At 38.4% G+C, this 12,474-nt stretch overlaps 2 protein-coding genes across 2 annotated transcripts; both read right to left on the bottom strand.

Moving 5' to 3' along the window:
- Nucleotides 1-2,751: 2,751 nt before the first annotated feature.
- On the bottom strand, nt 2,752-3,650 carry LOC113030898 (interleukin-1 receptor accessory protein-like). Its single transcript, XM_026182689.2, has 5 exons — nt 3,508-3,650; nt 3,387-3,428; nt 3,245-3,307; nt 3,031-3,160; nt 2,752-2,934 (listed from the first exon to the last, which is right to left on the bottom strand). The coding sequence occupies exons 1-5, from the start codon at nt 3,530-3,532 to the stop codon at nt 2,784-2,786; spliced, it is 411 nt and encodes a 136-aa protein (XP_026038474.1). The 5' UTR covers nt 3,533-3,650; the 3' UTR covers nt 2,752-2,783.
- A 73-nt stretch (nt 3,651-3,723) lies between these two features.
- rnf121 (ring finger protein 121) lies at nt 3,724-11,331 on the bottom strand. Its single transcript, XM_026182688.2, has 9 exons — nt 11,178-11,331; nt 9,690-9,727; nt 8,869-9,010; nt 8,367-8,521; nt 8,138-8,245; nt 6,732-6,852; nt 6,521-6,654; nt 5,684-5,785; nt 3,724-5,008 (listed from the first exon to the last, which is right to left on the bottom strand). The coding sequence occupies exons 1-9, from the start codon at nt 11,253-11,255 to the stop codon at nt 4,888-4,890; spliced, it is 999 nt and encodes a 332-aa protein (XP_026038473.2). The 5' UTR covers nt 11,256-11,331; the 3' UTR covers nt 3,724-4,887.
- Nucleotides 11,332-12,474: the final 1,143 nt, after the last annotated feature.

Below are 12,474 nucleotides of genomic sequence, written 5' to 3'. Positions count from 1 at the left end.
ATGCTCTTACTTTCACTATTAAACATAGCCCTGAGTTCTACTGTAGTTTTTCTTTGATGTGATTTCACCAAATGTCTAAGTGAGCGCTGATCACGATCATTCAGGGGGTTTTCTGGCCACATTTCTTCCTCGAAGACGATGGGCCCCCAATATACTTCCACTTTTTAATAACACGTTGGACAGTTCTTAACCCAGTTTTAGCAATTTCTGCAATCTCCTTAGATGTTTGCCAATGACTTGACCCTTCTCAAACACACTAACATCTTTTCCACAACCACGACGTGTGTCTTTCGACATGTCATTAAGGAGTTCTTCTATAGCTTAAACTACATAACTAAAAAGAATATGGACTCCTGTAGCTTTAATCACATTTCTCATGAATCTGCTTCAGATATCAATATAAAGACCCGGTGATATTTGATAACTAGTTTTAACTCAAGAACAAAATCAATGTTAAGTAAAACTCTTTTTTTATTGTTTTTTTTTTTCCTTCAAATCAAATTAAATGAGCTGCTATTTATCAATAGAAATTACATCTGCTTTCAAGCATAAATCTAAAAAAGATTAAACACAACTTAGACATTGGCATGTTGACTGCGTCTACAAAACTAAATCTAGTCCCCAACAAAACAAGGTTGAGGAAGAAAGCTGCTTTGCTGACCTCTGCTGCACAGATGGTGGAAATGCTTACTCAGATATTAGGAATAGTGAGCAGTTGGCTTATTTCAAACATCTAAGTGTGAATAACAGTAACTCTCAAGGAAAACATGGTTATTAATTTAAAAGTATCTAAATTTAATTTTCACTATATTTTTTTTCAGCAAGTACAGGAACCGTACACAGGCATAGAAAACAGTTTGCTGACACAACATTCAACACATTCACTGTGTGGTACAGTCGTCTAAATGACTGTAAGGTGGGTAAGTGTAGTTACAACTGGACCACAACACTGCTACATCAGATGGCGCCTCTGTATGTTTGTCAGATTGATATAAAGGAGAGCATTCAGCAGCTACTTGCTTTACCTTTGAGCGTAACTGGAGTTTAGGTTTTGAACCAACCAGGGCCCTGTGCTTCGTACGTCGCTTACTACATCCAAGATCAAATGAAACATCCAAGACCAAATCATCGCGCTAACTCTGAGCTCGCTATTCCGGTTCCCCGAACACACCTGTTGTTGACGATTAGTATAGCTGGATGAAGTAATGTGAGATCACTGGGTGGCCCAACAGGGGCTACCATCGATAGTAAAAACATTGATCGGCAACCCTTTGATTGGTCGGCGAAAATGTCGAAGGAGCGCGCTCGGTATTTTTCGGCAGCAGAGCAAGAACTCTTGAGTGAGGGATTTCAGGAGTTTCAGAGTTTAATTAAAACGCAAGGGAACACTGCAAAGGCTGCAAAAGCAAAGAGAGAGGGCTGGCAGAAAGTTGCTGACAAATCAAACTCGTAAGTAATTCAATAATAATAATAATAATGGAGTGGATTTGTATAGCGCTTTTCAAGGCACCCAAAGCGCTTTACAATGCCACTATTCATTCACTCTCACATTCACACACTGGTGGAGGCAGCTACGGTTGTAGCCACAGCTGCCCTGGGGCAGACTGACAGAAGCCAGGCTGCCATATTGCGCCATCGGCCCCTCTGGCCAACACCAGTAGGCGGTAGGGTAGATTTATCATATCACACCATATTATCCAATATTATATTACATTATATTATATTATAATATGTTATATTATATCCCCTTTCACATTAGAGCCACAACAGGACCCACTAGAACATGGGAACAAGTAAAAGTGAAATATAAGAATATTCTACAGAATGGTAATATTTATCACTTATATTGCTTGTCGTCTCTTGGAAAGAGACCCTGGAATACTCTGTTTGTTTGTTCATAACAGCAACCAAGAAAAGGGCAGAGCAACAAAAGACAGGTGGTGGTCCTGCACCCCTTCGTCAACAAGTTGGTTAAGTGAATAATACCCTCACGGGAAAATCGATATCTCTCTATGAGCACACTGTCGCGCTGAGCTAAAGGATCCTGTCTGTCCCGCAATATACGCTGGATTCTGAGGACTCTCCTTATCAATCTTGCACCTTCCGCAATGGGTTGCTCGCGTAAACGGACAGGACATGGCTGCGACAGGCTTCCCAAATCCACCTTCGCTTTTATAGCCGTGGTCTCTCATCTTGATTACACGAAGTAATTTACAATTGCTACTCTGAAATATGAATTACATCTGTAATAATCACATACATGTAATAGAATGTTAATAGTACATTTCCCTTTTTTAGGAAATGACCTGTATGTATCTGTGTGACATCAATAAAAGGATCAAGTGCTGCATTATCTTTAGTTACACTGATGTTATTTATTTATGGTGAAACAGTGGTGGAATATCGCTGTTGCTTTCGTATGAATGACGCGGACATACCTGCGTGGCCGCGATCTAATCCTGTTTACATAAAGTAAACCTGCTCCCCAGCAGGTTTACGCTTACGGCTCTGTTGCTATGACAGCAAGTCCCGGATGGGCTTCGGGGAACCGAACGATCCAGGATCACGCGAAATCGTCAACAATCAAATCCAGCTAACTCACTTAGCGCGGTACGAAGAACAGGCCCCAGCTCTTCAGCAGAGTTCATCCACAAGTTGCCAAACAAAAGTATTACATGAAAATGCTGACATGCAATGTTGACTCTTGACAGACATGACTTATATCACAAGGCAGAGGACAGAAAATCAAGATCTTTTACACAGTTGTCATTTACTATCTTCAGTCATTCACGTGTTGATATTAATTTAATGTGTTTTTGGGCCACTCCCACAGCATTTGTCACAACGCACGTGAAGGTGGATTTGAGGTCCTCGGATGTGATGTTCTTCAACAGCAAACTCCTCTGAAGGATTGCACCCTCCTCTAGAGTGGATCTAATGAAAACACAGCCATTACAGCCCAGCTACAGACTGTTTTAATTGTTTTAATTTAATGTACACTTCCACTGTAATTGTAACAAAGATACTCACTCATTAGATTCTCTTATCCTGTCGCTGCTGGGGGCGTCTTCGGGGAAGGTGTCATTGACAAGCCAGTAGATTAGAGTCATATCGTCCTCACAGTTTACAAACGCATCACAGTGAAGCACCAGCGGTGCACCTAGGAGGCAGAACACATCCATACATTGAAGAAAGGTTTCACAACTACACAGCCTGTCCCATCAAAAGAGGCTTGATGCGTTACCTGGATGAGTTTTTATTTGGACAAACCCTGGTCCAATTATCTCTGGAGATTCATCTTCAGAAACTGCAAAACATTCTAAGGTTAAAAATCTTACTACACAAAAAAAAAAAAAACTTTTTTCTATTACATAACTATTTTGTACCTGGAAATCCATCTACGAGCAGCAGACACAGAGATCCCAGAACTGTTAGAGAGACAAAGCGTTCACCAGCGAATATAATGCAAAGAAAAACAAACCGTTTGGTATCATAATAAGTCCTTACCTTTCACAGCAGATGAGAGCTTCATATCGATTCCTCGAGTCTTTTGCTGCTGACCAGTGTTTCAGATTACTGTATATATATGTATGCGGGCACACACACGCACTTAACTCAACTTCCCTTTTCACCCACACAGTACAAATGAGATGTGCTGACTAATTCTTTGTGACATTATGGAGGGTTGTGAATGCTACCTCGCAGACATATGGACAAAACACACATGATCGAAGTGACATTTATTAATCGGTCTGGATCAAAACAAAATGATCATATTTTGGTCTGGTTACACCCAGTCCTTTTATCATTTAAGCTGGTGGTGAGGTGCACAAATGGGCCCTAAAACAACTGCTTTATGCATTTAGTCTGACAGGTACCCACAAAAAGATTACCAACCATTCTCTTCCAGAAATTTCAGGATGGAAGATAATGCACATACCACGTGAAAATAAGACCGTCCCCATCTGCATGCTCACCGGTTAAAGGATCATTCTGGGATATTTTTCATCTTAAATTTAATTTGAATACTTTTGATGGATTTTAGTTCAGTTACATTATAACTTTGAATTGTTTATTTCTCTCCACACACAGTTTTGACTTAAATTTGCCTCCCTTATCATCATCTCTGCTACACCAAGACAATGCAAGGGAATTTAACTTAGCACTCACATATGCTGAGACACTGGATAAAGGTCAAACCAAAATGACTCTGTTACTACTTGGCTAAAGATTGGTGTTTCCCTAAAAGAGGACATCATGGATTCCAGTAACACTAGAATTTCCATCGTAAATGTAGGAGGTACCGTTCTTACCAATATGAGTAGTACTTTCTGACATATGATTACAACTTGGCTCCACGAGGCATATGACAGGCCCTTATGAAACTGGTGCCACTTGTGGTCAAAATACGTGACCGATGTGAAGCAGGAATTGCAACTAAAGCAGATGCGAAACTAATGTCTGTTAATATAGTGTTCATATATTTAGGAGTCCAGAGGAAATACTTATTACTCATGTTTGATAACCATCAGACACAAGGATGACACATTCCAGTATGATCCTTTAACCTTTTAACACTTAAGACATAAATTAGTAAAAAAAAAAAAAACCCTCTAATGATTTCAAAAACCGCTTTACTAGGCCATGAGATACAGACCAATCAAATCCTGGGAAAATGAGACACACATCCAATTTTAGGTTACTAAGAAAATTCAAATAAACTGCAAATACAGATATGTGCCTATAAATATGTACAAAAAGTATAGACACTTTTTTTTTTTTTTTTAAATTGGTGTTTTAGTTCAATGTTAGGCCCTCAGTCTTTTTGAGCCAGTGCATAATCTTCTCCACATGGTATGCGTGTCCGTTTCTGCCGGTTTTTGCCGGCTACTCCAGACCCAGGACGTAGTTGATACCTTGCACAAATCCAATAATAACAGGTTGCCAGGCCACCAAGTACCGAAGCCAGTCTAAAAGTTGTCCGTACATGACGTGCGGTCTTTCCCAGCTAGAATAGAAATGGTTAAGGAAATAACCCTTGACAACAATCAGAAATGATAAATAAATGGAGAACAAGAGGTCAACATGTAACCACAGTGATAACGCAAGGAAGCAGAAATCTTTATTAGCTCCTGAGAAATCATTAATTATATATAACATGTATTTGTCAGTTATATAAAGTGTTTTTCCAACCCACAAAAAGGAACAGGAACCTCGTATACAATTTATGCTTTGCTTTTGTTTGTTTGAAATAGCCTGTACTTAGCAGTCTGGAAAACACACACACACACACACACACACACACACACACACACACACACACACACACACACACACACACACACACACACACACACACACACACACACACACACACACACACACACACACACACACACACACACACACACACACACACACACACACACACACACACACACACACACTGTGACTTGGCATAATTAGGTTTCAGTGCTTTGTCAGATCTCATCTGTCATACTTAGTTTTGGACTTAAAAGTAAATTCAAAATCTTCACAGGGTCTGTTTTTGTCAGCATTTTTATGCAGAAAGTTATTATTTCATTAGAATCTTTGAAATTACAACTAATTCAGGAATCATTCAATATTTAGTTTAAAAAAAAATGTAACTAATGCAGACAAAATCCCAGAATAAAAAGGATACGGGTTACTGAACATCCTCTTCAGATCCACCTTCTCTTTGCAGTACGGACACATCTGCTTCTTCCCGACGATACACCATCCTCTTATGCAGAATTCATGGAACCTGGATTTGGAGTTAAGGCTCAAATACTTAATACTCGGAGATCTTTGAACATTCATCCAACATTAATGCTCTAATACCAGTCAAAAGGACAACATTCATCTGATACTAAATTATTTATACAAAACAATAGTACAATTTAAGGACAAAGGATAATTTCCTGCGCTAGTTTAACTACAGATAGCACTGCACTGTAGGGCGAGACACTTGTACTGCACTATTAATTAATAATTACATTTCACTTAGCAAATATTTGTTGTTTTTTGTTTTTTTATCTAAACCTGGTGTTGCTTTTATGTGTAATAAAAGAATAATCTTCAGGTGTGGATAATGCATTTTTGATCACATCTTTTTGTAAGGAAATAAGATAGAGGTAAATTTTAAACAGCATTTTAAATAGAAAGTTGATTTCCTATAAAGAATACATCAAGGAACGTGTCAAACTTGATCCAAAACAAACAAACAAAACAAAAATCGTGAAATGGCACTGTGTATCATTTACAACACACAACAGATCCTTGGGGAAGTAACAGAGACATCAACAGTCTGGCATAAAGGTCAGGTAAACCCTGGCAATTCCTCTTTAAGCTGTTAATTTGAGTACACAGTGTAGTTCCATGCCAACCCACGACATACCTTTTATACCAACAGAATTCTCCATCACGCACCTGAACTTCTCTTTCAGCGGTAACCATTAAAGGCACGAAAATGTGTCAGTAAATGTCACAGGAAGGATACACATGGTTGCAAGATAATCGATATGTGTTCTCAATGATCCCTTCCTCACTGACATCGACAAGGATGGGCTGACCGCACACAGCACAGATGTTGTCTGAGAGGTGTTTGGTTGGCATGCCAGATGCACTGTAATACTGCGGGAGGGAAAAGCTACATTAAATTTTAGGTTACAGCCAGGAGAAAATATACAGTTTTAAATTTGCGCATTTACCCCAATGGTTGAAGCCATGAAGTCCGCACACATCTCTGCAAAGTCCCTTCCCAGGACCCCGTAGTACAGTCCATAGAAGAGAAGTGAAACACCAAAGTCCATGGCATCCTCTGGACTTATCCTGGACAGAGAACACAGTACTGAAATCATCTGACTGATAATGTTGTTATTCAACCTGAAGTTCAGTTTGCTCCATAAGACGGGCAAATGCTTTACATTTTGCATGAAAGACTAGACTATAAAATTTCAATTTTCTGTTTTACTGTGGCTTTTTTCCCCTCTGTTTAAAAATAAATAAATAAATCACTATATTTCACCAAGCTAAAATTAAAAATTGTTAGAAATCTATCCTTTTATGATGATCCCAGAACATCAAACCATAAACAGTGATAACAGTGAAACAGAGCAGACAAAATATGACGTTTTCAAACTGAAAATTACATTTTATGAAAGCACTGTACTATAAAACGAATCAACTGACAGTTGTAATTCACCTTTTTATACATAAAGTGTCGGGAATAATTATTTGATCCCCGGTTTAAGTTGCTCACAAAGAAATGAACAGTCACTAATTCTTATGGTAGTATTTTTATTTTAATGGAGAGGACAGAGTATAAACCAAAAACAAAAATGCACTACCTTAAAAGTAAACTGGCCTCAGCCACTGAGTCTGTCACTGAGTGAAATGAGTATTTGATCCTCATGCAAAGCATGAAGGTGAAGCCTCCAGATAGTAAGTCAGTGTCTGTAATTGATTGACTAATCTGTGTGGAACATGGGCACAGTGTCAATCTGTGGGAGCCAGAATTCTGCCTGCGTGGTACAGGACCAAATACTTATTGCACTCAAGGACAAATCAATGTATAACTTTTGTAATGTGTGTTTTAATGGTTTTTGGTGCTCATTCAGTCTCAATTACAAAAAAATGAACAAACTCAGGAAGGGCTCAAATAATTATTTCCCCCACTGCACACGTGAGGCCTGTTAAAAAAGGCAGATTTAATGAAAGAGAGATTTTGAATGGTAAAATCATCATCAAAGTAGTCAGTCAAGTAAACAGATACTTTTCACTAAAGCTTCTCCTTGTAATACTCTCAGCTCTCAGTTACGCTGGAAAAAAAATTTAATCGCAGTGTGTGCAACATCAAGTACTTTACTTCATAAATTAGCAAAAAACCAAATCACATAGATGGACAAGTACGAAGGAGGAAAGAACTCGTAATATGGAAAACAGCGCCATCTAGTGGCAGCCAAGTGCTAGAGGATGCATCCAACCTATCACAGAACCTCAGAATGTGTTTCACTGAAAAAAATATTTCTATAGTCTCCCAATTGAAGGGTTTTAATTGCAGTAGATTGACATTCACTGACATTTTTAAAAAATTGAACTAATGTGCAATACATACCTGAATATTAGGTTAATACCAAAAAGTGTAAACATGACGACAGTGTAGCCAACTATTCCCGTGGCATAGCTGATTTTATACAGGAGGAGGAACCACTTGTACACCAACCTACACAAACAAAAAAGTTGAATCAGAATATATCAGGAAATTTTCCTGACAATTCTGTTCCCACACAGAGAGAGGAATGGGTATATTTACAGGAACGTGTGAGTGTAAACAATGGCTTTACCTCGGTGTGGTGCAGGCCAGTGGCTTACGGGTAGCACGGAAGGAAATGTACGCTGTGATTACAGAGAAGATAAACCACGTGGTCAGGAACCTCCACCAGTGAAGTTTGGTAGTAAAGTAGAGAGGAACTACCCACATCTGGAACAAAGTCACCAACTACAAGACAGCAAAGTGTGTGCGTTAGAATATTCATGCAGTCCTGACTACCATCAGACAGTGCAAACACAAAAACATATAACTTCAAATTTTTGATGATGTGGAAGAAAATAAGAAATTACAGGATCTCTCTTTGAGAAAACAGGTTTAACTGGAATTATGTATGACAACTAAGAAACCATAAAAACCACAGCATTTACTGTACACTTTCACTTCCCATTCTCTCTCACACACACACACACACACACACACAAACACACACACACACACACACACACACACACACAAAACTGTGTTAATTCAAACTGAACAATTGCCAAATTATCAGTGTTTCTTTTGTGCCTTACATTGTATGACTTTGGATGCCTCTGTTTCCACTGCACAAGGACTAGTTGGGCGACAACCAGGGTAACAATGAGGATCAGCACCATCTCTGCGTGCATGGCCTCATGGCCTTTGTGTTTGGCATGCATTCTTGCATGCTCCATCCTGTGGAAAAACACAAACTTAATTCAGCAACTGGCAAGCCTGATTAGACTGTGATGCCTTAAACAAAACTTGAATTAATGCGTAAAAGCTGTTCCAAGATCAACTCTACATCTTCAAGTACAAAACATTTTGTTATACAGATTAGTCAACCCCTTGATATGGGTCAGCAGATGGATGAGAGTATAATGTCCAATATCTTTTTTTTTTTAAAGAGTGCAAAAGATATCCAAAAAAAGAGGGATGAGAAATTTAGAAATGGTGTCCTGATAGTTTGTTCAAAAGATAAATTACACCTCTGACTGCACTGTGTACAACAGTCTCAGCACTGTCTGTAGCAGTGTATGCATCACGGCTAACCAGATAGTCATGCTGAGTCAAGCAGCATTATTACATTATGCTGCTTCTCTTTTCAACACAACTATAAGACATTGTATGGATAAAAGAAGAAGTCACTCGGATGAGTGACGAAACGTTTCTCCCACGAAACGCTACGTCCAGATGAACAGAATCAACTTTTGGAGATATGGGTAAAAATATTTGCAATCAATATCTGATTTTTCAATCCCTTAAAATATAATAATAATAATAATAATAATAATAATAATAATAATAATAATAATGGCCAAAGAATCCAGAATCATATTAGGAAAATGTATACATGCATGGCAAAGACACTAACCTCCACTTCTCTTCTGGTGAAAGCTTGGACAAATCATACTAAAGAAAGAGAGAGAAAAATAAGTAACAAATTATCAAACTAAAAGCTTGCATGAAATTACATCCTTCTTTTTTTAAATTGGGACATATGATAGTGTGCACACTGATCACAGAATCGTTTTAAAACTCCTATAAAACAAGTCAATCCCACCAAACTGCAGCATTTGCTTCACCTTTTACACAGTTGGCTCCAAACCCCAAGATCTTACGCTGCATACTAATTACAGAGCAGCTAAAAAATTAAAAAAAAATTTAAAAAAAACTGTAATGGGACTGAAACATTTAGGTTTGGTTGAGCAGCAAGATATAAGGCAATTGCATCCTGAAATATCTATATTTAAACAACAAGAACACTGGCATGATTAACCGGTAGTCCCTCCCATGTTGTTGAGCTTGTTAAGCTACTATCCCTGTATTCAAAACAAAGAACTGTTGATGACTCCTCTATTTATCATCTGCTAAATATGGTATATGAATAACAGACACAAATACACATTTAAGGGCTCACATCCATATAGTACGATGTTCCTTGTAAAAAAAAAAAAAATAATAAAATCAGTTTTTACCTTTTATACCTTGTTACCATGAAAACAACACATTTTAGGTATACCTGCCAATCATTAGCGTCATTGCATTTTACTCACTTAACAGATTAGCTCATCTACGTGTTGTTTTTCACTGCACATACTAAGATGTAATACAAAAATAGGTCAGTGTGCCACATTAAAGTTCCTACTGAAAGATAGATAGATAGAGTGAACTCATCAGTGACGGATATAAAGACCTCTTTGGGATTTATTTCAGGTTGTGATGCCACTTTTGCATCACAGTAAATGTTCTGCCTCCTACCACCTGCTCTTCACATCTCAGACTTTGAGAGCTTTTATCACGGACTCGGTTTACACCGTGACCTTATTTAGTTTAGCATCTAGCTCGATTAGGTTTGACCAGAATGTTGAAATCCCACAGGAAGTGATGTAGTCTTTTCTTCTGTCTGACTTGTCGCGGCTAATGCATTTGGTGACCTTTGACCCCAACAGCCACATCAGCTTTATTTGTAGGGTTATTAATTCAGATGGTCACATATCTCACAGCTCAGATCAAACAATCGCGAGTGCACAAATCTCGTATGAAATACAGTATTTTTTTATAAAAATAAGTAAACTTTGGTGCTACTTTAGTCACATGAAAGTAACTAACAATAATTAGCTTGGCAGTTGGAAAAAGAGTCCTTTTACGCTTGCACTGTCGCTTTGACCAGTGAACAGAACAGAGCATTTTATACACACACCTCTGCTCAGTAAAATATGGCTAACAAGCAGTTAACAAGCAGCTAGCTACTTACCGGAGTCTAAGCCCAGGAGTAGCAGTTGGGTTAGCAGCAAGTAATACACCACATCATAAATCCGTTTTATTGTCACAATACCTCAGAACGGTCCGTTATTCTCACCTGGTTCGGTTCATCGTGATGCTCCAGTCCATGATCGTGCTCAACACCATCAACCTCCACCTCAAACACCCCGGCCATCTTCGGAGTGCTGCTTTATCGTTCCGGGTACATTAGCATTAGCGAAAAACCGGGCACATCCGGTCTTGGATGTTTTTCTTCCTTCAAAATAAAGGGCGGGACATGTTCAGAATTTTTAGCTTAGCCTTTTGTTGTTCCCTCTTGAAGTCATAGTTAATGTTTGAAAGTCTCAGGTCGTCACCGTAAAAATTTTCCCCACATCTACACGGTGTTTTTTGGACGGCGCCCTGTATTTTAACGCTATAATTGTGTAGCAATTTGCTCTGAAGATTAGATAAGATAAGCAAAGATTAAATAAGATAAGAACAGATAATCCCACAAGTTTTTACAGCAGTTAAAAATTCCGTTCAACGCAACATATAACAGACCTGCTTAAATTAGTAGACTAGTATATAGCTTACTGAAATAAAACGGGTACTAAATACTGAAATATGATATGACAAAATAAATGTAATACAATTGTTTAAAAAAAAGATAATTAAAAAATAGAAATCAAAATTAATAGAACAAAGCTACCCAAGTAAATGTATAAAAAATATGCACAGTCCAAAGACATGCAGTTAGTGGTGGATAGGTTAATTGGAAACTATAAATTGCCCATAGTTGTACCCTGCTTCTCGCCCTGAGACAGCTGGCTCCAGCCCCCCTGTATGGATGCATATATACAAATACTCCTCTGTCACACACAATTCTCTGCACGTACTCCTTCACTACATTCATGAATCTTCTATGTGGTCTTTCTCTTCTCTTGAATGGTAGGTCCATCTTCAACATCCGTCCACTGCACATGTGCAAACCACCTCAACCTTGCCTCTCCAAAAAGTTGAACCTGAGCTGTCCCTCTGACAAACTCATTTAAAATCGTGTCAATACTAGTGATGTGCGATACCACTGATTTCCTTTCCGATCTGATACCAAGTAAAATTCAGGGTGGTATCGGCGATACTGATCCGATACCCATACTCTGTACAAAAACTTAATCTTTCATTGCATTTCATAATACAATATATAATTGTATTATGTAATTGTAATAAGAACATAACCATATTGCTTCATAATGATTAGAGGACATCAGACAACTTGTTTTTATTGCTTAATAATGCAGAATAATCATATAGAAATAAAAAAAAAACTGACGTTGTGCGCTATTTGAGCATGTTGCCTGCCTGCAGCACTAAAGGACTCTGCGAGAGACGTCTGTCTCGCCCTAGCAGCACCT

This window comes from Astatotilapia calliptera, chromosome 10 (genome assembly GCF_964374335.1).
Source record: "Astatotilapia calliptera chromosome 10, fAstCal68.1, whole genome shotgun sequence".
In the NCBI taxonomy this organism is placed as follows: Eukaryota; Metazoa; Chordata; class Actinopteri; order Cichliformes; family Cichlidae; genus Astatotilapia; species Astatotilapia calliptera.
Note: the sequence above shows the minus strand (reverse complement) of the source record. Positions and strands in the feature narration are given on the sequence as shown.

Excerpts from the sequence above, each read along its gene's own strand:
- LOC113030898 (XM_026182689.2), bottom strand. The coding sequence starts at position 3,532 with ATGAAGCTCTCATCTGCTGTGAAAG. Across the intron at positions 3,161-3,244 it reads CCAAATAAAAACTCATCCAG|GTGCACCGCTGGTGCTTCAC; the intron begins GTAACGCATCAA and ends TCTGCCTCCTAG. Across the intron at positions 2,935-3,030 it reads AGGATAAGAGAATCTAATGA|ATCCACTCTAGAGGAGGGTG; the intron begins GTGAGTATCTTT and ends TGTTTTCATTAG.
- rnf121 (XM_026182688.2), bottom strand. The coding sequence starts at position 11,255 with ATGGCCGGGGTGTTTGAGGTGGAGGTTGATGGTGTTGAGCACGATCAT. Across the intron at positions 9,728-11,177 it reads ATCACGATGAACCGAACCAG|TATGATTTGTCCAAGCTTTC; the intron begins GTGAGAATAACG and ends CTCTTTCTTTAG. Across the intron at positions 8,522-8,868 it reads GGCATCCAAAGTCATACAAT|TTGGTGACTTTGTTCCAGAT; the intron begins GTAAGGCACAAA and ends GCTGTCTTGTAG.